This window comes from Mangifera indica, chromosome 6, assembly GCF_011075055.1.
Source record: "Mangifera indica cultivar Alphonso chromosome 6, CATAS_Mindica_2.1, whole genome shotgun sequence".
NCBI classification, from domain to species: Eukaryota; Viridiplantae; Streptophyta; class Magnoliopsida; order Sapindales; family Anacardiaceae; genus Mangifera; species Mangifera indica.
In genome coordinates this window covers 10,868,016-10,893,493 of record NC_058142.1, presented here as the reverse complement: position 1 = coordinate 10,893,493, position 25,478 = coordinate 10,868,016, and the positions used below count along the sequence as shown (strand labels likewise).

Here is a 25,478-nt window from a genome sequence, read left to right as displayed (position 1 = left end):
TCCTATTGCTCTTTATGTCTCCTCTTGATGCTCTCTCCCTCTCCAAATCGATGTCTCCTTCTTCCTTGACAACAATCATTTTGAAAAAGATGTCAATATGGAAAAAGGGAGAGCACTGGAGAAAATGAGTGACAAAGATGCCACAAAGGATGTCACCAACCGAGATAAAGGTAAAAAAGAACCCAAAAACAAAGGTAAGTTTTAAAAACTTTGAGTGAGAAAAATTATTAGTTTTTAAAACTAAAATAAGAGAAATGAGAGAAAATTTTATTTTTTAAAAATATTATTGGTTAAATGACAATTATACCCTTAAAATTAACAGATTTTTTTAACTTTAATAGTTGATGGACGGGTATTTAAATTTTTAAAATTTAACGGATGAGAATTCAACAATAAACTAAACTTTATATGAGAATAAAATTTTTGACCCTTTTAAATTTAGTTATATAATTGAACCCTATGCACCTCACTAGTGACAAGTTATAATACTCATTCTTATTCGAATTTTTTTTGCTTTTAGCAGTTTTATACAGACTTCAACCCACAAAGTACTTTCCAAAGGAATGAATAGCTACAAAAGCAACCATCTGTGTCAATAAACATCTCTTACCAAGAGAACTTAATCTATTAGTTGACATTCTTTTTGTATCATTTGCAATTTTTCATCTTATCAAGATATATTCAATGGTGATCTTAAATATAATATTTAACAAATTAAGAAATTAATTTTTAAATTTGAATTTGATAGGTAGATTAAGTTCCCCTCATCCCATAATCTAAATGATGGTTTAGGCAAAACGGGGAAGGTCAAGAGGAGAAATAAAATGGAAGCAAAAAAGTTGAATAACAAAATCAAATATACAAACTTAAGATTAAATAGGTATCATCTTAAGGTAGGCAATGACTCATAGAAATCCAATTAATCTCCTTAAGGTTCTTGTCTAAAGTCAAGTTTTTGTCAAGACACCATTTTTGTAAAATAGAGTTTCTTAGGGTTCTTATCTAAAATTGAGTCTTTGTCAAGACACCAATTTTGTAATCTTTGTTCAAACCTCACCAAAGTAGTTTCTCATATTTAATAATAATATAACCATGAATGTTATTTAATAATAACATAACCCTACCCATCCCACTTTTTTCAAAGAGAAATGTTTTCTTTCAAAACTTCTATTATCAATTCACCAATTTCAAGGTGACCTAGGAATTACCAAATCCTTTTAGAAGCATTCATACTTTAACATGTTAGTGGCAGTCTTCATGTAACGAGTAGAAATTTTATTATATTGTAGGAAGTTGTGAAAGAGTTTAGGACAAATTCGCTCAATAATTTCAATAATTGAGCAAATTCCTATTATTTCATTAAGACAGAAATCAGTAGATTGCATGACACACTCAACCATTAATCACTTGCATTCTAGAACAAAATTATAGAAAACGTGACAGCCAATTCAACTATGCTACTTATTCAAAATCAACCCTCCACTCCTCTACCTTCGTCATCTTTATTTTTGTTACCTGAATTTTCTTCCTCTTTCTTCACATTCTCGTCCGCTGACTTCTCTTTTTCTTTCTCTGCCTTCAACCGCGCTTCTTCCTCGGCATTCTTTCTCGCTTCCTCCTTTGCCACCTCAAGAGCTTCAATCAGATTCTTCAAACAACTCTCTACATCTTCCTCGTCAGACTTGGGCATTAAATTCTCCGCAACATCAGCAGGAGTCATATCAATTTCCGCTAACTTTCCCTCAATTTCAGCATACAATTCATGCCACTCGATGTTCAAATAATTTTTGGCCAGCACCTTGAATGCCTCGAAGCAACAATAAGACATTTCAATGCGTTCATCCATCCTTCCTCTTCTAATGAGAGCCGGATCGAGCTTGTCCAAAAAATTAGTGGTGAACACAATGATTCTTTCTCCCCCACAAGCTGACCAGAGCCCATCAATGAAATTCAACAGCCCGGATAATGTAACTTTGCTGCTTTTATTGTTCTCCTTTTCCATTTCTTTTTCTTTTTTTTTAATTGGATCCATCTCTTCTTCTCCTTCCTCCTTCTTCTTCTTCTCACGTTGACCGGTAAGATCAAGCGAGCAATCGATGTCCTCTATGACAATGATTGACTTACTGGACGTCTCGATTAAAAGAGTCCTCAGCTCAGTGTTGTCCTGGACAGTGGTAAGTTCAAGATCATAGATATCATAGTTCAAAAAATTAGCCATGGCGGCCACCATGGTTGATTTACCAGTTCCTGGAGGACCATAGAGGAGATATCCACGCTTCCAAGCCTTGCCGATTTTCTTGTAGTACTCTTTGCTTTCACTGAACTTCTTCAGATCTTTCTTGATCTTTTCTTTCCTCTTTGTCTCCATGGCCAAAGTATCAAACGTTGCCGGATGCTCAAAAGGAACATGGCTCCACTTTGTTGCTTTCCAGCCATGCCAATTCTTGCTGGGATTGTTACTGTATAGCTTTCTCTCCCGGTTCCTCACTGTAGTGGCCTTTCCTTCGTCTAACACATGGCTAATATATGAACCCGTGATCAAATCCCTATGACTCTTATGAAAAGTGAGCTTGTAAAATCTTTGCTCATCCGCAGCAGGGTAAAATGAAAACGAAAAATCTCTTTTGGGAGTTTTTTTACCGAGTACCCACCAAACCTTGACGCCTTTAAACTCATCTGTAACCTCTTCTTTGTCGTCCATAGAGAGGATTATAGACTTGCTATCTTTAACAACATCGGCTTTAAACCTTGAGGCACGCGTACGCACGGAATCATTGGCGCTGAGATAAGTTTGAATTGCAGAGAAGATTTCACTGCGCTTGAGACGTTCGTCTGTGAATTCAGGGAACGTAATTTCGATGTAGGGATACACAAAACGCACAAGTTTGTGACTGTATTTTTCAATATACCCCCACAGTTGATAAGGGAAGTAGTCTTTGAGAATTGCCTTTAAAAACATCAAACTCGCTATGATTGAGCCGAGAGTAGCCCATAATTCTCCCATCTTCACTATTGTGTTGTTAATCCTTGCTGATTAAGTTATAGCTTAGAAAGCTTCCTACAAGCAGACTGCAAATGGCTATTTTTAAGGTGTCGGTAGCTAAGCTAGATGTTGAGGCAGGCCCCCCCCCCCCCCCCCCCCCCCCCCCCCCCCCCCACCCCAATACATAAGTCCAAAGCTTAATTTGATTTTTTAAGTTTATGATGTCCTTTTAACTTGTGGTATTGTCTTGACTCTTTCCCAGCTTATCGCCGACTCAGATTATTTATTAGCCCATCATCTTTGACCTCAACCTATTTCCTACACATGCGTGCTGAGCTAAGTTCCACGAATATTAATATATTTTTTATTAAAATTATAATATATAATAATACGATGAATTATTTATATATTTAAATTATATATAAAATAATATATCCTAATAATATTATTGATACCAATAAAAGGGTTATTTGGACCAAATCCTATGCATTCTTTCATGTGTATAGACAGATATGATAATATTATTTATTATTATAAACATTGAACTTTAAATTTGAAGAATCATGACGTTATAAGAGTACTATCATCAGATTCATTGCGTGGTGGGTCTTGAGCGATGACTTGGCAAATACAAGATTCCAATAATTTTCTAGGGCCTGTGGACGCACACAACTAGCTGTTCTCGTACGTCTTCAGTTGAATTAAATAGCAAATATTTTAAGCGCTGAAGTGAAGTTGTTGGCATCACCTTAACTGGTAGCCAAACGATTTATTCACGTTTAAAATTTAGTTGATTACTAAATTTTAAAAATTTAAATATTTATTTATTAATTATTATAATTAATAATTTAAAAGTATAATTATTACTTAAATAATAATATTTAAAAAATAAAATTTTATCTTTTTTCTTATCTTAATTTTAAAAATTAACAATTTTTTCTCATTTAAAATTTTCAAAAATCACTTTTTTTATCTGGAATTTTATTTTTTCCCTCCATCTTTACCAATGATTTTTTCTATCGACATCTCCATCACTCATTTCTCCAATACTCTCTCTCCCTCTCAATACTCTTCTGATCTCTTCCACACTTTCTCTCCTTCCATATTGACGTCTCCATCTTCCCTAACAACAATGAATTTGATTTGGGTATCTAGATAGTGAGTAGAGCAGCGTCTCTCTCCTATTGCTCTTTATGTCTCCTCTTGATGCTCTCTCCCTCTCCAAATCGATGTCTCCTTCTTCCTTGACAACAATCATTTTGAAAAAGATGTCAATATGGAAAAAGGGAGAGCACTGGAGAAAATGAGTGACAAAGATGCCACAAAGGATGTCACCAACCGAGATAAAGGTAAAAAAGAACCCAAAAACAAAGGTAAGTTTTAAAAACTTTGAGTGAGAAAAATTATTAGTTTTTAAAACTAAAATAAGAGAAATGAGAGAAAATTTTATTTTTTAAAAATATTATTGGTTAAATGACAATTATACCCTTAAAATTAACAGATTTTTTTAACTTTAATAGTTGATGGACGGGTATTTAAATTTTTAAAATTTAACGGATGAGAATTCAACAATAAACTAAACTTTATATGAGAATAAAATTTTTGACCCTTTTAAATTTAGTTATATAATTGAACCCTATGCACCTCACTAGTGACAAGTTATAATACTCATTCTTATTCGAATTTTTTTTGCTTTTAGCAGTTTTATACAGACTTCAACCCACAAAGTACTTTCCAAAGGAATGAATAGCTACAAAAGCAACCATCTGTGTCAATAAACATCTCTTACCAAGAGAACTTAATCTATTAGTTGACATTCTTTTTGTATCATTTGCAATTTTTCATCTTATCAAGATATATTCAATGGTGATCTTAAATATAATATTTAACAAATTAAGAAATTAATTTTTAAATTTGAATTTGATAGGTAGATTAAGTTCCCCTCATCCCATAATCTAAATGATGGTTTAGGCAAAACGGGGAAGGTCAAGAGGAGAAATAAAATGGAAGCAAAAAAGTTGAATAACAAAATCAAATATACAAACTTAAGATTAAATAGGTATCATCTTAAGGTAGGCAATGACTCATAGAAATCCAATTAATCTCCTTAAGGTTCTTGTCTAAAGTCAAGTTTTTGTCAAGACACCATTTTTGTAAAATAGAGTTTCTTAGGGTTCTTATCTAAAATTGAGTCTTTGTCAAGACACCAATTTTGTAATCTTTGTTCAAACCTCACCAAAGTAGTTTCTCATATTTAATAATAATATAACCATGAATGTTATTTAATAATAACATAACCCTACCCATCCCACTTTTTTCAAAGAGAAATGTTTTCTTTCAAAACTTCTATTATCAATTCACCAATTTCAAGGTGACCTAGGAATTACCAAATCCTTTTAGAAGCATTCATACTTTAACATGTTAGTGGCAGTCTTCATGTAACGAGTAGAAATTTTATTATATTGTAGGAAGTTGTGAAAGAGTTTAGGACAAATTCGCTCAATAATTTCAATAATTGAGCAAATTCCTATTATTTCATTAAGACAGAAATCAGTAGATTGCATGACACACTCAACCATTAATCACTTGCATTCTAGAACAAAATTATAGAAAACGTGACAGCCAATTCAACTATGCTACTTATTCAAAATCAACCCTCCACTCCTCTACCTTCGTCATCTTTATTTTTGTTACCTGAATTTTCTTCCTCTTTCTTCACATTCTCGTCCGCTGACTTCTCTTTTTCTTTCTCTGCCTTCAACCGCGCTTCTTCCTCGGCATTCTTTCTCGCTTCCTCCTTTGCCACCTCAAGAGCTTCAATCAGATTCTTCAAACAACTCTCTACATCTTCCTCGTCAGACTTGGGCATTAAATTCTCCGCAACATCAGCAGGAGTCATATCAATTTCCGCTAACTTTCCCTCAATTTCAGCATACAATTCATGCCACTCGATGTTCAAATAATTTTTGGCCAGCACCTTGAATGCCTCGAAGCAACAATAAGACATTTCAATGCGTTCATCCATCCTTCCTCTTCTAATGAGAGCCGGATCGAGCTTGTCCAAAAAATTAGTGGTGAACACAATGATTCTTTCTCCCCCACAAGCTGACCAGAGCCCATCAATGAAATTCAACAGCCCGGATAATGTAACTTTGCTGCTTTTATTGTTCTCCTTTTCCATTTCTTTTTCTTTTTTTTTAATTGGATCCATCTCTTCTTCTCCTTCCTCCTTCTTCTTCTTCTCACGTTGACCGGTAAGATCAAGCGAGCAATCGATGTCCTCTATGACAATGATTGACTTACTGGACGTCTCGATTAAAAGAGTCCTCAGCTCAGTGTTGTCCTGGACAGTGGTAAGTTCAAGATCATAGATATCATAGTTCAAAAAATTAGCCATGGCGGCCACCATGGTTGATTTGCCAGTTCCTGGAGGACCATAGAGGAGATATCCACGCTTCCAAGCCTTGCCGATTTTCTTGTAGTACTCTTTGCTTTCACTGAACTTCTTCAGATCTTTCTTGATCTTTTCTTTCCTCTTTGTCTCCATGGCCAAAGTATCAAACGTTGCCGGATGCTCAAAAGGAACATGGCTCCACTTTGTTGCTTTCCAGCCATGCCAATTCTTGCTGGGATTGTTACTGTATAGCTTTCTCTCCCGGTTCCTCACTGTAGTGGCCTTTCCTTCGTCTAACACATGGCTAATATATGAACCCGTGATTAAATCCCTATGACTCTTATGAAAAGTCAGCTTGTAAAATCTTTGCTCATCCGCAGCAGGGTAAAATGAAAACGAAAAATCTCTTTTGGGAGTTTTTTTACCGAGTACCCACCAAACCTTGACGCCTTTAAACTCATCTGTAACCTCTTCTTTGTCGTCCATAGAGAGGATTATAGACTTGCTATCTTTAACAACATCGGCTTTAAACCTTGAGGCACGCGTACGCACGGAATCATTGGCGCTGAGATAAGTTTGAATTGCAGAGAAGATTTCACTGCGCTTGAGACGTTCGTCTGTGAATTCAGGGAACGTAATTTCGATGTAGGGATACACAAAACGCACAATTTTGTGACTGTATTTTTCAATATACCCCCATAGTTGATAAGGGAAGTAGTCATTGAGAATTGCCTTTACAAACATCAAACTCGCTATGATTGAGCCGAGAGTAGCCCATAATTCTCCCATCTTCACTATTGTGTTGTTAATCCTTGCTGAATAAGTTATAGCTTAGAAAGCTTCCTACAAGCAGACTGCAAATGGCTATTTTTAAGGTGTCGGTAGCTAAGCTAGATGCTGAGGCGGGGCCCCGCCCCAATACAAAAGTCCAAAGCTTAATTTGATTTTTTAAGTTTATTATGTCCTTTGAACTTGTGGTATTGTCTTGACTCTTTTCCAGCTTATCGCCGACTCAGATTATTTATTAGCCCATCATCTTTGACCTCAACCTCTTTCCTACACAGCTTATCGCCGACTCAGATTATTTATTAGCCCATCGTCTTTGACCTCAACCTATTTCCTACACAAGCAATGTTGAGCTAAGTTCCACAAAGGTGGGCATCTTGACAAGCAAAAATAGAAAAACATGCTTATTTTCCTTAATCACAACAAATTAATTAACCCTTTTTAGTAAAATTATGATATTATTTGAAATATTTAATATAAATATTAATTATTAATATATTTTTTATTAAAATTATAATATATAATAATACGATGATTCATGTATACGGACAGTTATGATAATATTATTTATTATTATGAGCATTGAACTTTGAATTTGAAGAATCATGACGTTATAAGAGTGATATCATCATATTCATTGGGTGGTGGGTCTTGGGCAATGACTTGGCAAATACAAGATTCCAATAATTTTCTATGGCTTGTAGACGCACATGGTCGGACACATCTTCGCTTGAATTAAATAGCAAATATTTTAAGCGTTGAAGTGAAGTTGTTGGCATCATCTTAACTGGCAGCCAAACGATGTATTCTCGTTTAATGTTTAGTTGATTATTAAATTTTAAAAATTTAAATATTTATTCATCAATTATTATAGTTAATAATTTAAAAGTATAATTATTATTTAATTAATAATATTTAAAAAATAAATTTTATCTTATTTTTTATTTTAATATTAAAAATTAACAATTTTTTCTCATTTAAAGTTTTCAAAAGTTGCTTTTTTTTTAATTTGGGGTTTATTTTTTCCTCTCCATCTCTACCAATGATCTTCTCTATCGGCATCTCCATCACTCATTTCTCCAATACTCTCTCTCCCTCTAAACAATCTCCCGACCTCTTCAACGTTTTCTCTCCTTCCATATTGACGTCTCCTTCTTCCCTAACAACAATAGATTCGATTTGAGTATCTAGATAGTGAACAGATCAACGTCTCTCTCCATAGCTTTCTATGTCTCCTCTTGATGCTCTCTCTCCCTCTCCAAATCGATGTCTCCTTCTTCCTTGACAACAATCACTTTAAAAGAGATGTCAATCTGGAAGAAGGGAGAGCACAGGAGAAAACGAGTGACAAAGATGTCACAAAGAATGTCACCAACAAAGATGGAGGGAAAAAAGAAACCCTAGGCAAGCAAAAGTAAGTTTTAAAAACTTTAAGTGGGGAAAATTATTAGTTTTTTAAACTAAAATAAAAGAAATAAGAGAAAATTTTATTTTTTAAAAATATTATTGGTTAAATGATAATTATACTTTTAAAATTAACGGATTTTTTTAACTTTAACAATTGATGAATGGGTATTTAGATTTTTAAAATTTAACGGGTGAGAATTTGACAATAAACTAAACTTTAGATGAGAATAAATTTTTTAACCTTTTTAATTTTAGTTATATAATTAAACCCTATGCACCTCACCAGTGACAAGTCATAATACTCATTCTTATTCGAATTTTTTATCCTTTTAGCAATTTTATACCATAGACTTCAACCCACAAAGTACTTTCCAAAGAAATAATTAGGTACAAAAGCAACCATCTATGTCGATAAATATCTCTTACCAAGAGAACTTAATCTATTAGTTGACATTCTTTTTGTATCATTTGCAATTTTTTATTTCATCGAGATATATCCAATGGTGATCTTAAATATAATATTTAACAAATTAACAAATTAATTTTTAAATTTGAATTTGATAGATAGCCAATAACATTCTTACCCCTTCCCCTCATCCCATAATCTAAATGATGGTTTAGGCAAAACAGGGAAGGTCAAGAGGAGAAATAAAATAGAAGCGAAAAAAGTTGAATAACAAAATCAAATATACAAACTTAAGATTAGATAAGTATCATCTTAAGGTAGGCAATGACTCATAGAAATCCAATTAATCTCCTTAAGGTTCTTGTCTAAAATCAAGTTTTTGTCAAGACACCATTTTTGTAAAATCAAGTTCCTTAGGGTTCTTGTCTAAAATTGAGTCTTTATCAAGACACCAAGTTTGTAATCTTTGTTCAAACCTTATCAAAGTAGCTTCTTATATTTAATAATAATATAACCATGAATGTTATTTAATAACACCCATCCCACTCTTTTCAAAGAGAAATATTTTCTCTCAAAACTTCTATTATCAATTCACCAATTTCAAGGTGACCGAGGAATTACCAAATCCTTTTACAAGCCTTCATACTTTTACATGTTTGTGGCAATCTTCATGTAACGAGTAGAGACTTTACTATATTGTAGGAAGTTGTGAAAGAGTTTAAGACAAATTTGGGTAGGAACTCTACATGAAAGAGACTTCAAATGCTGGTTTAGTTCTTAAGACCCTTTTTTATGTGTATAATGAGTTGTAGGTTCTATGGAGGCTATTTTATGAAAAACAAAATATACTTATTACATGATTGTATTTGTTAGTTTAAGAATCACATAACACCAGCAAATTATTTGCACTTCTTAACAATGCAATTAAACTTATTCCTGCATACCCATAAAAAAACATTGATTGCATGCTAATTCAAGATTTATAGAACATTTTATCGTAAAACAACATACAAGTCATGCTTAAATACAATATGAATCTAACTCTTACTTGGTTGTCTTTCGTGAAGATTTGATGTTGAAAGCTTCTTTCCAGTCACCTCTTTCCTTTTCTAGCATATGAAGTTAATGTATGATTTTTCAAAAGTGGGAAAATGTATAGATATTATGTTTCTTTTATAGATTTTTTAATCAAATAACTATAGGAGTAGGAGTTCACTTTAGTAGAACGGTTATTCACCACTTAAATCACCAATGACATGATGCATTGTCTAACTTGACCACTTGGCATTTCATGAATGAGCATTCACCTTTATGAACAATTGTTTGACCTTTTTTTCTCAAACATTCTTATTTGATCTCATTCTAACATATACACACATTTATGGTACAAACTTAAATGAAAAGGCAAATTTGACCTTATTACGCACATGTGGTTATTGCATGTGTAGAATAATTTATAAAATTCTCCCACAAATCTAATAACAACCATTTTCATAAAACTAGAGAAGAAATTTGTTATTCTTACTCTCTCTGCACAAACCCTCACATATTCACACAATCCAACATCAACTAGCATTCATCTATCCCCAACAACTTCACCAACTTTGTCTACATTTCTTGGCACCTTCATCTAGATGAATAAGAGCCTTGTTGCTTCATGAGGACTTCTGGAAGAAGTTAGTTCGAGTTTCTACATTGGTGGAGTCGTCAAACAGTGGTATGATCTCGAACTCGTTTTAATATGCATATTTTTCATACCCCTTGATCCCATGGCTATTTGGATTTTAAAAATACTATTTGGGACTAATTTTTCTGTTGTTTTTATTCATTTGTCCCTTAGAAATCCTTTTAAGTCTAACGTTGAAGTTAAGTATATGGTCATGGTATTGAGTGTTTGTGAATTTCTATAGTTGGAAAAACTAATAAAAGAATTAGGTCTGATAAAAGGAAGGCCCCTCATTCTCTATCGTGATAAGAAATGAACAATTAGTATAGTTAATAATCCAATTCAGTATGATAGAATTAAACATATTGAGATTAATAGACATTTTATTAATGAAAAACTTTCTAACAAATGACTTTGCATTCTTTTTGAAAATTCTAAGAGACAATAAGTCGATGTTCTTATTAAGGTCTAAGCTTTAAAGTTAGTCATAATTATACTTTTAAGACGGGTATGAGAAACATGTATGTTCCTATCAAAGAGAGAGAGAGAATGTGTTGAATGTGTAGGAAGTGAAAAATTAATTTAGGTGAATTTTATATGATACAGGGAGTAGGTTCTAGAACTAGGGTGGCTGTTTGTAAGGAACTGAAAATCCGAAGATTATATATACTTGCAATTGTAACAATTTACATGGTGAATGAAAGGTAACAGGAAGAAGATTCCCCCCTCATTCTCATTACTTTATAATGAATAGTCAGTTATACAAAGATATGACTCCATAGAGGTGCAATTCATTATAAGTTATAGTAGGATTATAACTCTTAATGAAAGTACAGTGTCTATTCCAAAAGTACAAATAAAAACCTGAACTGACCGGTTAACTCCAAATTAAATATTGCATGCAAAAGAATTCCAAAGATAATCAGAAAATATATTGCTTAAAGAAGCTTGCGTGTCACCATCAAGCCTCCTGGTGGTAACAAAGATCCTTTGTTAAAATTCCATCATTTCATACAGGAAGGTCTCTTTTTTCTAGTGAATGAGCTAGACAAGTCAAGTACGGTTACTGGATGTTACATCAAAGCCAAAGTCCAATAGGCATCGTTGCAACAAAGTATGAGGAACTATAATGTTTTGTAGTTCTTTCAGAGATGCACGGCACAGTAGCGAGAACAGGATTTCATTGCCTTTTTGTGTGTCAAAATTTGAGGTTGCCTTTTGTCCCAACAGAAAAGAAAAAAATATTATAAATAGTATCCTGTACCCACCATTACGTTCTATTTTTTCTTTACAGTACCACTGAATTTGTTCCTACTTGAAATCTGTCTTTACTTCAAATCTCGCCTTTGACAAACTGGAAAACAATATTTTTTGGCCGATTTAAGTCAGGATTCTAATAAATCAATACAAAATACAGGCTTCGTCTGTCAGCAGTGAATAATAATGGTTTCCAATAGTTGATATTCATCATTCAAACCTGCACTAATCTTCCTTAACGTCTCCACCACGGAGAGCCAGCTTCATAACAGTGCTCACCATCATCCCATGAAATTTGACATGCCTGAAGACCAATGGCAATACTAGGCTCCTTTCCATGCCGAGAAATCCACTCCATAATAGCCATTTCCTTATCATTCTGAGCTGGGCATTCTTTTACGAATTTGCCAAAGGGATTGAGCCCCGGAGTAGAAATCTCTGCAATGGCAGCTGGCATATACATTGAGTCACCCACTATTGGTGCACCACAGGCAGCCAATTGCGCTCGCACCTGCAACATACGTTTAATTTTTGTCAGCTATAAGGAACCATTTAAGAGATCAGCTTTCTCATTTGACATCCAATGTTTTCGGAAACTATTAAAAACATACCTCAGAGATCTGCTTTTGATATACAAATACCAAAACCCCAGGTGTTTCAAATTAATTTCCTTTGTATTTTCAGTAAGTAGTTAGTCTCTTCTTATGCCTAAACAAACTTTGTGAAAGTAATTTTTATTTTAACTCTCTACTGTAGCATAATATGGTGTAACAACTTTTGATGTTCTGAATTAATTTTTTGAATCCTGTATCGGGAAAATTTCTGTTTTCGCTGTATTATACTTCCGAACATCTGTGTTTTCCTTTCTAAGTCAAGAGGCAGCACTAATCGACAAGATAATAATTAAGAGCATACATTAAGAAGTATAAGGAACAGTAATAGGCAACAAAGGGACTGCTTAAGAACCTGATGAGTCCGTCCAGTCAACAGGTTGATTTTACATTCATACGCATAATGTTTTGAGGGCCATCCACAGTCTTCAATACAATATTTCTCTTCAATACTAGAATGTGGCCAGGGAACCTTCTTACATTCCATAACCTCAAGTTGACATAAGTGCCATCCTCTAATAAAATCTGTATGCCATAAAACTTTTTAGCTCAATCCATACTCCAAAATAAGATAAGATGGAGAGATTCTTGTTTACTCATGTAAGTTCCACAAAGAATGTCTTAAGTGAAATTTTTAACATAAAATTTCACATAATTTGTCTATGAAATTACAATAGGCAAAAAATAGCAAAACTCTGAATGAAATATCCAAGGGACCATAAATAACTTTGACAAATAAGCTCAACCAATTATGAGTGTTGGCAAGTATATAGGAATCCCACACTCCGGGGAATTTGAGAGTTAGACTTTCCAGTTTTAGTTTTGTTCCTAGTTTGTTGTTTCCTATTTTGGCGCAAATTGGTTGGTTGTTTCCTAGTTTATCTCTTAAGAGATTGCTTTACTATTTTGTTTTCAAGCTATATATTGTACCTATTGTAAATTGAAGAAGACAACTCCAAGGAATCAGTTTTAATACACGTTGATTACATGGTATCAAAGCCTCAATCCTAAGGTTGAGGTTCTTAGATGTCATAAGCCATTGGACAATCATAGAATTTGCTGGAGACGTCGTTGGAAAACACAAAACCATTGAAAAAGCATCAAAAGTTGCCAGACAGTCCTAGCAGCTGTCAGACATGCTTTCGGAAAGCATAAAACCATCGGAAACACACATAAGCCATCAAAAAACACTTAGAAACAGATTCCATTGAAAGTTGCTGATGTACAATCTAAACCTTCAAATCTCAATGCAAACTATCAAAAAAACCGTTTGAACCTGCAAAGGATCGAGTATTTTATTTTCTACAAAGGCTTAACAAAGATTTGGATGAAGTGAGGGGTTGTATACTTATAAACAAACCTCTTCCATCAATATGAGAAGCCTTTGTAGAGGTCAAACACAAAGAAAGTTGCAAGAGGGTGATGTTGCAAACGTTTCTTTGAATCCAACCATCGGGAGAAATCACAGTATTCTACCCTAGTTACCGACAAAAGCAACCCTTCCTCGTCTCCAAATAAAAACATAAGGAAAATTGGTTATGGTGCAAGCACTGTAATAAACTATACCATACCAAAAAAAACCTATAAAGAGATCTACAGTAACCCAACAAACTAGAAACCCAAGAGTTGTACATAACTGAGGGCCCATAGGTCAAGTTTGGTTCTTATTTGAAAATGGATTTTTACAAAAGACACAACCACAGACTTTAGAGACAAAACAACAAGACAACGATGACCCAAAAAGTGAAAAGTTGCCGGAAAATGGTCACAGTGAAGGTTGATGGAAAGGTGAATCATCACTTGAAATTGATGAGGTGAGAATGTACAATGATAGGGTAAAAGTCAACACCAGAAAGGTCACTAGAAAAAGTATAAGAGAGGAGAAGAAAGGAGCATCGGAAATGAAGGAGGTTGGCTAAAAGTGGAAGATGAAGGGGACAGATAAAAAAATTCATAGAGGAAGTAGTTGAAGAGTTTAAAAAAACATAAAAAATAAGGGAAAACTGGCATTCGAATAAGAGAAAGAAGTGTGTTGGAAAACTAGAAGCGTGAAAAGGTGTTGGCAAAAGGGGGACAATGGCATGGAAAACATAAAAAAAAAGTGGGGAAAAGTGTTGAAAACAAGCAGCACAAAGTGTTACAAATTAGTGCACCTTATTGTTACGTTGAATGAGTCTATAAGTTGTTTCATTTTTCTAGGAATCAATTAGTGGTATTATTTTTATTTGGCCAAATTAGTTGAGAATTTTCAAGAGTTTTCTAGTATAAATTGAAGTCTGTATGCATAGCTAGTTGGACTACAACACTTCAGTTTTTTTATTTTCTTGATTGAGTAATAATATTCATCTTTTTCAAATTGTCTATTAAATTTATATATAGTATCAGAGTCAGGTTCTCTACTAAGTGTTGATATTATTACTCAAGAAAGGTGAATGGTGGAAGTGTTCCTTCTCATGCCTCTATAGAAAAGCTTGTTGGTAACAATTATAATTACTAGAAGTTGTGCATGGAAGCTTATCTACAAGGGCAGGATTTGTGGGATCTTATCTCTGGTGATGAAGCGGAAATTCCAGTAGATAACCCCCAGAATGCTGAGTTGCAACAGAAATGGAAGATCAGGTGTGGGAAAGCCTTATTTGCTTTCCAAACGTCAATCAGCAAAGAGTATATTGAGCATGTTCGTGATCTGAAGTCACCAAAGCAAGGGTGGGAGACACTTGAAAAGTTGTTTACTAAGAAAAATACAGCTTGACTGCAATATCTTGAGAATGAATTAGCTACGACAACTCAAGGTAATCTTTCAATTGAAGAATATTTTTTGAAAGTTAAGAATTTGTGTTGAAATTTCAGAGCTGGACACGAAGGAGCCTATGAGCGATGCACGTTTGCGTCATTATCTTATTCGTGGTCTACGGAAAGAATTTATGCCTTTTATATCTTCAATACAAGGGTGGGCAAATCAACCTTCAATCTTTGAGTTAGAAAATTTGTTTTCAAATCAAGAAGCTTTGGTGAAACAAGTGACAAACTACGGCAAGTTTCTTCCTCAATTAGAGGATGTTCTTTACACTAAGGACTAAAGGAAAAAGAGTTCCTCCTCAAGGCATAATGCAGATGATCGAAACCAGTCTAACACTGAGGAGCCACTCAAGGGTTCAAAAGCTTGGTATAGGTGCGGAAAGCTGGGACACATCAAACGTGATTGTCAAGCGAAGGTGGTGTGTAATCGATGTGGGAAACCAGGCCATATTAAATCAAATTGCCTTGTCAAATTGAAGGAAACAGAAGCAAATGTTGTCCATGAAGGTAGTGAATCTGAACAACAAAATTGGGAGAAGTGTTTATCCATTGAAGTTATTGATCAACCAACAAATGTGAGCAACCGACACACTTACAGATGTCAATGCTTCTATTGACTACAACAAGGAATGGATTGTCGATTCTAGTTGTTCTCATCATGTAACTAGAAATGCTACTCTATTATCTACTGTTAGTCCGCATTGTGGGAAAAGGGTCATTGTGACGGCTGATAATTCATTACATCCTGTAATGAAAGAAGGACATTTTAAAGAAGGTAACTTTAATGATGGAGGCATTTTTTCTCAAGGAGGTTTATTATACTCCAAGCTTAAAAAGGAATCTTGCTTTAGTCTCTCAGATAACAAATTTTGGAAGGTATGTTCTTTTTTGCCCAAATGATGTACAAGTTCTTTCAAATGTGAAGCACATTGAAGCTGATGTTTTGTTTATTGGAAAAAGAAAAGAATCATTATATGTATTGTTTTCAAGTGATGCGTATGTTGAAAAGGCAAGACAGAATGCAAGTTCAACACTTTGGCATGCTCGTTTGGGCCATGTTGGTTATCAATTGCTACAAAATATCTTCACAAAGAAACTTCTTGATGGCATTCCTGTTTTTAAAGATATTCATCATGATGTAGTTTGTCCTGGTTGCCAAAATGGAAAATCTCATCGTCTTCCTTTCCTGACTTCAAAAAATAAGGCATCTAAAGTGTTACAGTTGATCCATTCAGACCTCTTAGGGCCAACCAAAACACCCAGCTACATTGGTCTCCATTATGTAATGGTTATTGTGGACAATTTTTCTCGTTTCACTTGGGTTCATTTCCTAGAACATAAAAGTGAGGTTTTCTCCAAATTTATTCAGTTCAAGCATGATATAAAGAAAGAATTTGGGCAATCAATAAAGTGCTTGCACACTAATAATGGAGGAGAGTTTTTGTCAAGTCAATTTTTTAATTATTGTAGGGAACATGGTATTCAACATCAAATGACTTGTCCAGAAACGCCACAACAAAATAGGGTTGCTAAGTGCAAGTTAACTCATCTAACATCTATATGCTTGTCATGGCTACATGAAAAGAGTTTTCCAAGAGAGTTGTGGGTTGCAATTTTCCATACTGCGTGTCATGTCATAAATCGTTTGCCTCCACGACCGGGGAAAGAATCATTTCCTTTTGAATTATTGTATCATCGAAAACCCATTATGAGTTATTTTCGAGTCTTTGGGTTTGTTTATTATGTTCATATATTAAAACATGATCAAACTAAACTTGATCCAAGGGCCTGACGTTGTATTTTTGTTGGCTATGACACTCGTAGGAAAGGATGGGGATGTATGGATCTAGAAACAAAAAAGGTCACTATTTCCTGTGATGCGGTGTTTGATGAAGTATCACTTTACAAGTTTGATGCAAATGAAGGCAAAGGTACAACTAATCTTGCACTTTTTCCCGATGATTCTGCATCCTATAATAGGAGAAATATTTTTTCATCTGAGGAAAACATTCAGTTAGAAGAGGTTATTGAGGTTGTCACATGAAAATCGACGAGACAAAGAAAGCAACCTGATTATCCAAGCTGATTATGAAGTTGAGCTAAATCATCTTTCTATTTTATCTTGTTTTTTCATAGGAGATTAATGTGAGAATGAGCCTAAATCTTACAATGAAGCTAAAGGAATTCCTGAATGGGAGGAAGCCATGCAAGAAGAAATTTCAGCTTTAAACAAGAATTGCACATGGGAGCTTGTACCAAAACCAATTGATGCTGATTTAGTTACTTGTAAATGTGTGTATAAATTGAAAAAAAGGGCTTACGGTAAAACTGATAGGTACAAAGCTCGTCTTGTTGCTCGTGGGTTCTCTAAAAAATATGGTCAAGATTATATGAGACTTTCAGCCCTGTTGCTACAATGGTAACAGTTCGAACAATTATTTCTTTGGTTGCTAACAGAGGCTGGAAATTATGGCAACTAGACGTGAAAAATGCATTCCTCTATGGGGAGTTGGATCGTTATATCTTTATGGAATAACCACATAGATTTATTTCTAAGGAGTTTCTTGATCACGTGTGTCGACTCAAGAAGGCATTGTATGGCCTTAGGCAAGCTCCGCATGGTTGGCACAGTAAGATTGCTCAATATCTTTATTTTTGTGGTTTCAAGTCTTCAAATGCTGATCCAAACTTATTTATTAAGAAAACACTCACTATGTGCACTATGCTTCTACTCTATGTGGATGATATGATAATTATGGGAGACAATAATGTTGAAATTACTTGTCTTCAAGATGTTTTTTCTATTTGTTTTGAAATGAAAAGTTTGGGTGAAGCTAGTTGCTTTCTTGGCTTGGAAATTGAAAAATCAGATGGTTATTTTGTCTCTCAAAAAGGATATGCATCAAGTTTACTAAATCGTTTTCATATGGGGGAGTCAAAAGCAATGACTACTCCTATGAAACCTTATCTAAAGTTATCTAAAAATGAAGGAAAGCCACTAGAAGATGCAACATTTTTTTGACAAATTGTTGGTAGTTTATTCTATTTAACTATCACAAGACCTTATATTGTATATTCTATTATAGTCATTTCTCAGTTTATCAACAAACCATGTGAGGGTCATTTAACTACAGCAAAGAGGATTCTTCAACATGTAAAAGGCACTCTAAGTTATGGATTAATGTACAATCAATCTATATCATTTTGCTTGAGTGGTTTTGTAGATGCAGATTGGGCTGGGGATATGAATGACAGACGCTCCACAACAGGGTTTTTTTTTACTACAGGTTCAGCTGCAATCCCATGGTGTCGTAAAAAACAAACCACTATGGCTCTCTCAAGTTGTGAAGCAGAGTATGTGGTAGCTACTATGGCCACTCAAGAGTGTCTTTGGCCTAAGAGGCTCATTCAAGAAATGGTTTCTACTTTCAACTACTCAATTCCAATTTATTGTGACAATGAAAGTGCAATAAAACTTGCTGGAAATCCAGTGTTTCATGCATGCATAAAACACACTGAAACTCATTTCCACTTTGTTTGAGAGAAGGTGTTAACTCAAGACATTGAGTTGTAGAAAATACGAACTGAAGATCAAGTTGCTGATATCTTTACTAAAGTACTTGTCAAAGCTAAATTTGAAGTATTTCGTGGAGCTCTTGGTGTTGTTGACAATAAGCTTGCGATAAGGGGGAGTGTTACAAATTAGTGCACCTTACTGTTACGTTGAATGAGTCTATAAGTTGTTTCATTTTTCTAGGAATCAGTTAGTGGTATTGTTTTTATTTGGTCAAATTAGTTGAGAATTTTAAGAAGTTTTCTAGTATAAATTGAATTCTGTATTCATAGCTAGTTGTACTACAGTACTTCAGTTTTTTTATTTTCTTGATTGAGTAATAATATTCATCTTTCTCAAATTGTCTATTAAATTTATTATACAGAGATGATTAAAAAAGAATTAATATAAAAGAAATTGAAAAAAGAGGTGTTGATTAGAGAAATAAAAAGTGGAAGGGGAAAGGATGAAAAAAATTGTTATATTAAAAAAAAAAAAGGGAATATATATATATCCACTTAAGAATAAGGTGATTTTCAAAGAGAGGGTAATGTTAGAATTGAGACACTTGTCCTTATTCTATAGGATAAAATTTATCATAAAAAGTGTAGTTAGGTTTCAAATGGGAGTAATACTAAAAAATTATTAGGGTTTTTTATTGTGGGCAACCTTTCTTGGCTAATTGTGGGAGGTCTTTAGTGCTTTGAACAATCGAAAGGGGGAACTCCTTGAATTATCTGGTTTATCCTTGTAACCCTTCTAATGAATGAATAGTTTTTATTTTATTTGCTATATGTTTTATTTTTTGTTTTGTTGAATAAAGGGTTGAAATCCTATCATGTAATAATGTTTGGTGGGAAAATTAATATATTTGTCACTAACTAGGTTGGACATCACCTACATTGTTAGTAGTGTTAGTCAATACATGCACACTCTTATAAGGAGACATTTGGATGTAGTGAATCAAATCCTACCGTACTTAAAGGGATCTCCTAAGAAAGATTTGTTGTTTTGGAAACATGACAATAGGAATGTTGAAGGATTTGCTAAAGCTGATTGGGTTGGTTCTGTTGAAGAGACCAAGTAAACCACTAGGTATTGCACCAAGCTACAAGAACATGTTGTATCATGGAGGAGCAAGAAACAAACAGTGGTTGCAAGAAGTATTGAAGCTAAATATATGGCTATAGCACAAGGAATCTACAAGCTGATTTAGATAGAAAGGCTTCTAAAAGACGTGAGTGTTCTTTTGCACAATCCAATGAAGTTATACAATGATAGCAAGCCTACTATTGCAATTGTCCACAACCTCATACAACAAAACAAAATGAAGTATGTAAGGATTTGAAAGAATTTCCTCAAGTTCGAGATCGAAAGTGAGAAAATTAGCTTGTACTATATTTTTACAACACATCAAGAAGCTAATATTCTCACCAAACTTTTACTAAAATCCGGTTTTGAGTCAAATGTGAGCAAACTAGGAATGATGTATGTTCATTCACCAGTTTGTAGGGGAGCGTTGACAAGTATAGGAGAATCGCACACTTTAGGGAATTTGAGAGTCAAACTTTCCAATATTTAGTTTTGTTCATGTTTTGTTGTTTATTATTTTGGTATGAATTAGTTGGTTATTTCCTAGTTTAGCTCCTAGGATATTATTTTCCTATTTTGTTTTCAAGTTACAAATTGTACCTATTGTAAATTGAAGAAGACAATTCAAAGGAATCAGTTTTAGTACACTCTAATTTGGATGAGAAAAAGAAAAATAGATCAAAACAATATGATAAGTAATTATGTTACATGCAACCAAGACACCTTGGCTACCATATTCTATTGTGAAAATATAATGGTTTTCTAATTTCATCAACTTTTATGTGTAGAAATTGACAATATCTAGGGTTAATAAATATTTTAGGAAAAGTGAAAAAATAAAAAAAAGAAGTGAACCATATGGACACATCAATGTATCATGAAAATGTAAAGGACTATGATTTCCTTGCCAATTCTTAATGAAAATTTCCATGTTCATATATATGCCATAAGCCTTACTACAAACTGAAGATTTCACTACCATGCTCTCAGGGTTCACCAGCTTCATTCCTACCAATTTTCAATAAAGATTGCAAAGCATGAAAAGGTTTTTACCTTCTGAAATGAGTCTTGGAGCCATATTAACAGGACGCATATAATGTGTTATCATTCCAACTGGTATAGGAGCAGCAGCAAGAGCAAGATAAAGCTTCTTCACTTTTTTCTCCTGGTGAAGATAAAAAACAGTTCTGAATTATACACTAGAAATAAGATACTAGCTCAGTTTGTGCAGTACTTACTTAAATTTGAAGGAATATACGATACTGAAGCATGATGTGATACTGCAAGCAGTTAGACTGCAACCTTTCACAAGAAAGGCTATCTCAATTATACCCAACAGAGAACTGAGATTAAAAACTTACCCTGATTTTTCCATGGAAAACTGAGCAATACTCCTTAGTCCTAGCTAACACAACACTGCAGAAGAATTATTGATCATGAATCACTCACTGTGAAGAAGCAACTAACCATAAATTACTCTACATTGAAAACAATTATGATAATTATGACGATAGATTTCTTTACGATCAGAATACCAGCCCTCTGTGCAATTATCAATTTGATGGGTGGTTCTCAATGGAGTAGTTAATTCCAAGGCACGTGTTGCAAATGTAGCACAACATTCTTCTATATTGTCTGTGGTTCCTCCTACCTAAAGAGTAGACATAAATGTATATGTACTAAGAAATAGTTGACAAGTGAAAACAACATTTAAATTTACCAAATAAATGATTTCAAGTCCACAAATAATGCAAGAATGATTTAAAATCAATTTGAACATGAGCAACAACTCATGCCTTTATTTTTGAATGTTATCAAGCCCCTATGCCACTTGATTTGCACATATCAGTAGCATAAAGGAGCAGAAAATAATAAATGATATGATGGTGCTGACTTTAGTACACAAAATAATACAATGTTTGCATAAGATAAGAAAAATATCAACCGCCAAAGCTCACTACTACCAGTGAAGTCATACTTCTCATCCTTAATCAATTTGTTGAGATCAGCATAAAACATTACTAAGATATTAATAGATCAATAACATACTGATGTCCCAGCAGGTTTGTCTAAAACCACATAGGATTCTGTTACTGCCAAAATTCTCGATTTCCAGTTGATTTCGTAGCACCTAAAAGAATTCAAACCTCAGATGGTATAAGACTTACTCAAAATGACCAAAAAAAAAAAAAGCCTAAAATTGTTGTTTACCTTGGGAAGCGTTTTGGGTGTACATGCACACGTAAGTATGTTCCAGCTTCAACAAACTGGTCAACATGAGTTATACGGAAAGTTTTCTGTGCCTCTCGTATTGTTTTTCCTTGAATAGAGCCTCTTGTACTGAGAAGTGAAGGATCCGTTGCTTCTTTAAATACTCTAATTTGTTCTGCAGTTGCAGTTAGTGGAGGCTGTGGACATACAAGGGCGTAATAAACAGCTCCAAAATGGATGAGATCTGCCACAAACCTTCAAATAATGACATTTTCTACGTAAGAGAGAAATGTGGGAACCCAAAAATCATATGCTTTTACCATCAATCTTAACAAACTCAAAACATAAAAGAGAAGTGCTCACAGTGGAGGAAGATCAAGTACTTCACAGATGTAGTCCAAAACAGGCCCTCCTTCGGAAACAACTAAGTGTTCAATTCTTGGTGGTCTATTTTCTGAGGGACATGGAAGCAAGCGTTGATATTCAGGGTAGCTGAAACAACATAATTTCAGAATTAATGAACTATAATATTAATCAGAAGAAAGTAAAATACAGATAAACAATACATGAATTTTTGCCCAGTAGTAAGAACATGAATCAATAAAAAAAATGCTTACTTAAAACTTGATTCACAACTACTTTAGAAGCTTACACTTTGCAGTTAATACTGATATTATTGCTTTGTTTTATAAAGGAAGCATATGTTTATTCATAAATCTAGTAATCCAATTCCTATTTTTAAAAGGTAAAGCTCTAAAATTTTCGTTTTATCAAAAGTAAATCTTCATTCAAGTATATAGAAGGTTTCAGGTTTCTTAACTCAACATAACCAGTTATTACCCCAAAAAATAAAAAAATTTCAATCTTCCAATGATCAAAATCTCAAATAGTTAACTAAATGAAAAGTTATGATAAGTGCCAACCCACGAACTGGAAGAATGTTTTTTTTTTTTCCTTTTCAGTTACAAGCAGATATTGCCAACTTTATTTACTTCCAGTTTATTCTCACAAACTAGCTAAAAACGAAAGAAATAATTGAAATTTAGAGTACCCTTTAAAAGAAGAAGGTGCAGAAGTTGTAGTGTGAGGTACAGCATGAGCATGAGCCAAGGTTGTCTTGCCTGAACATAAAGACACAACCAACACTGCATTCTTGCGGTTGTGGTGATTCTTTTTCACAGAATAAATGTGGGTTGATGCTAATGAGCGCAGAAGAGATACCGGTGAGCCCAAATTCCAGCAACCGCTGCTGAAGATTGAAGACAAAGTTAATGTCACTGAACCCATTTTCAATTTGAATGAGAACGAAGTTGTAGTATATTGGGAATACGCCTCACTTCAAGTTGGACTGGGTTTTAAAAAGCCCACTCCAAATGACCAATAATGTAAGCCTTTAAAAGGGTTTCCGACTTTGAATTATTAAACATCTTTTCGTTTTGCTATCTAGATTTTCTTTTCGTTTTTGCAATATGTAATTTATTGGTGTATACGAAGGAATTAGCAAAATAATGAGAATGTTGTCCTTGTATGTAATTTTGCCTAGGCCGGCTTCGTATATGTCAAGTGTTTGAAGATTGGTTTGCAATTTACCAAAAGTTCATATATATAAACCCGCAAATATCTATGTGGGTTAGTTTTACAATTAATAAATTTCACTCCCTCTCTTAACTTTCAAAATGCTCCGTCTCTTTTTCACTATACTAAATAAACCCCAATAAAAGAATTTCATTGTTAAATCCATCCTATTTTCTTGTTGCTCAATTGATTTTTTACATGGTATCAAAGCATAGACTACCTTTGTGTGTCCTGGTGATGTAATCTCACTAACAGCGTAAGTGTTGTAGTGTTGTAGGTAACATCTCTGCCTTATATCAACATATCATGACATTTTGATGTATAAGCAAGTCCATTGTCATTTTTGGGTTTCAAGTCATCCTCAAGTCTCTATGTTGCCTTTGAAGCCAAGAAGAATAAAATTCTAGCAAATCTCAAGCCAAAGGAAGCATTACACCTTCAGTTTTGGCCCAAAACCACTTTTGGGTATAGTCTCATTACATGCACCCAAGGTCTAAATGAATAGCTTACTTCAATTGATCCAAAAGTGTGACTTTGACAGTCCATCATTGGCCCAAACGTCCAAGTATCATTTTGAGAAGCCCAAAGAGCCCAAAATTGGTTTTTAGTTACATTGAAACTAAATTAGAATTTGGTTGTTTTAGTTAAGAAACATCATTCCTAAAGTTAAGAAAAAAACAACTAACTTTTGTCTTTAATTAATTACTATGTATGGGTTTGGTTTAGAATGAATGGTTTAGTTTAATTCATGTCATTTTAGTTGACTTTTGTGGGAAATATTGTATCATTGCCATTCATGTCTCTTATATAAAGGGGTGAATCTTCATTTGTAATGGGTTGGTTGACATTTGAATGAAATTTTGAGGAAAGCTTTGTTGGCTTTTATTTCATTTCCTTTATCCAATCATTCTTGGTAGAAGATTGGTGGTGGAAGACCGCAAGGTTGGTGGAACTTTTCTTTATGTTTTGGTTACATTTTATGTTCCTTAGAAATCCAAATTAGAGTATGTATGTGTGTTAATTTTGCTTGTGGCAAAGAGTAACACTATAATTATATTTTCTACCACTAATTTTGATTAGCATTTTGACTATCTTATCTATTGAATCTTGAGGGCTACCATAGTTTGAAAGAAAGTTTATTGTGTTGTGATTACGATGATATGAATTCGTTTGGATTTTGAGTTGATCTGGTTGGTTAAATTGAATGAACAAAAAAACTACACATACATGAACAGTAAAAACAATTTTTGATTCTTTGGTTTCTTGTTGCATGTTTGGATGAATATGCACAATTTGGTATCAAAGCCTAGGTTGTTTTTGTAATTTGTTGACTATAATCTTTTTTTCGAAGCTATTGTTCACAGTCAGAATTTACTGTTCTCTATAAAGTTACTATTCACAAAAACCTTCCTTAGCCTAAACACTTACCAATACTCCTCCCAACACTTAAACACTTATAACCATTAGCTTTTACCAAAAATGTCCCATAAAAAACTTCATCCTCATCCTCCTCACCTCCTAATTATTGGGAATTTGCCCATATGACACTAAAAGAAGAGATCAAAGGAGAACTTAAGGCCATTAAGGACCAAATGAAGCCGATGATACAAATGATGAGAGACTTGACCCTTACTTAAACCTGGGCACCCTTATCACAACCCCAAACTTCAACACAAAGCCAAATACCCCTTTCTCCACCTCACCCAACCCAATTATATCACCCAAGAAGACATATTAG

The 25,478-nt window shown here is 34.0% G+C and overlaps 3 protein-coding genes across 4 annotated transcripts; all 3 read right to left on the bottom strand.

Moving 5' to 3' along the window:
* Window positions 1-1,304: 1,304 nt before the first annotated feature.
* LOC123219577 (AAA-ATPase ASD, mitochondrial-like) lies at window positions 1,305-3,130 on the bottom strand. Its single transcript, XM_044641583.1, has one exon. The coding sequence runs from the start codon at window positions 3,002-3,004 to the stop codon at window positions 1,472-1,474; it is 1,533 nt and encodes a 510-aa protein (XP_044497518.1). The 5' UTR covers window positions 3,005-3,130; the 3' UTR covers window positions 1,305-1,471.
* Window positions 3,131-5,466: 2,336 nt separating this feature from the next.
* LOC123218771 (AAA-ATPase ASD, mitochondrial-like) lies at window positions 5,467-7,270 on the bottom strand. The gene has a single exon (XM_044640391.1). It carries the CDS (start codon window positions 7,164-7,166, stop codon window positions 5,634-5,636), a length of 1,533 nt encoding a protein of 510 aa, XP_044496326.1. The 5' UTR covers window positions 7,167-7,270; the 3' UTR covers window positions 5,467-5,633.
* Window positions 7,271-11,797: 4,527 nt separating this feature from the next.
* Window positions 11,798-23,499, bottom strand: LOC123218772 (RNA pseudouridine synthase 6, chloroplastic). 2 transcript variants are annotated; one of them, XM_044640393.1, is made up of 10 exons: window positions 23,217-23,499; window positions 22,529-22,657; window positions 22,166-22,420; window positions 22,004-22,085; window positions 21,490-21,605; window positions 21,316-21,370; window positions 21,008-21,119; window positions 12,866-13,035; window positions 12,120-12,410; window positions 11,798-11,996 (listed from the first exon to the last, which is right to left on the bottom strand). In XM_044640393.1, exons 1-9 carry the CDS (start codon window positions 23,450-23,452, stop codon window positions 12,135-12,137), a joined length of 1,431 nt encoding a protein of 476 aa, XP_044496328.1. In that variant the 5' UTR covers window positions 23,453-23,499; the 3' UTR covers window positions 11,798-11,996; window positions 12,120-12,134. The 2 variants fall into 2 exon arrangements, with proteins under 2 accessions (XP_044496328.1, XP_044496327.1); XM_044640392.1 differs by having other exon boundaries at window positions 11,798-12,410; window positions 23,217-23,498.
* Between the last annotated feature and the right edge of the window lie 1,979 nt (window positions 23,500-25,478).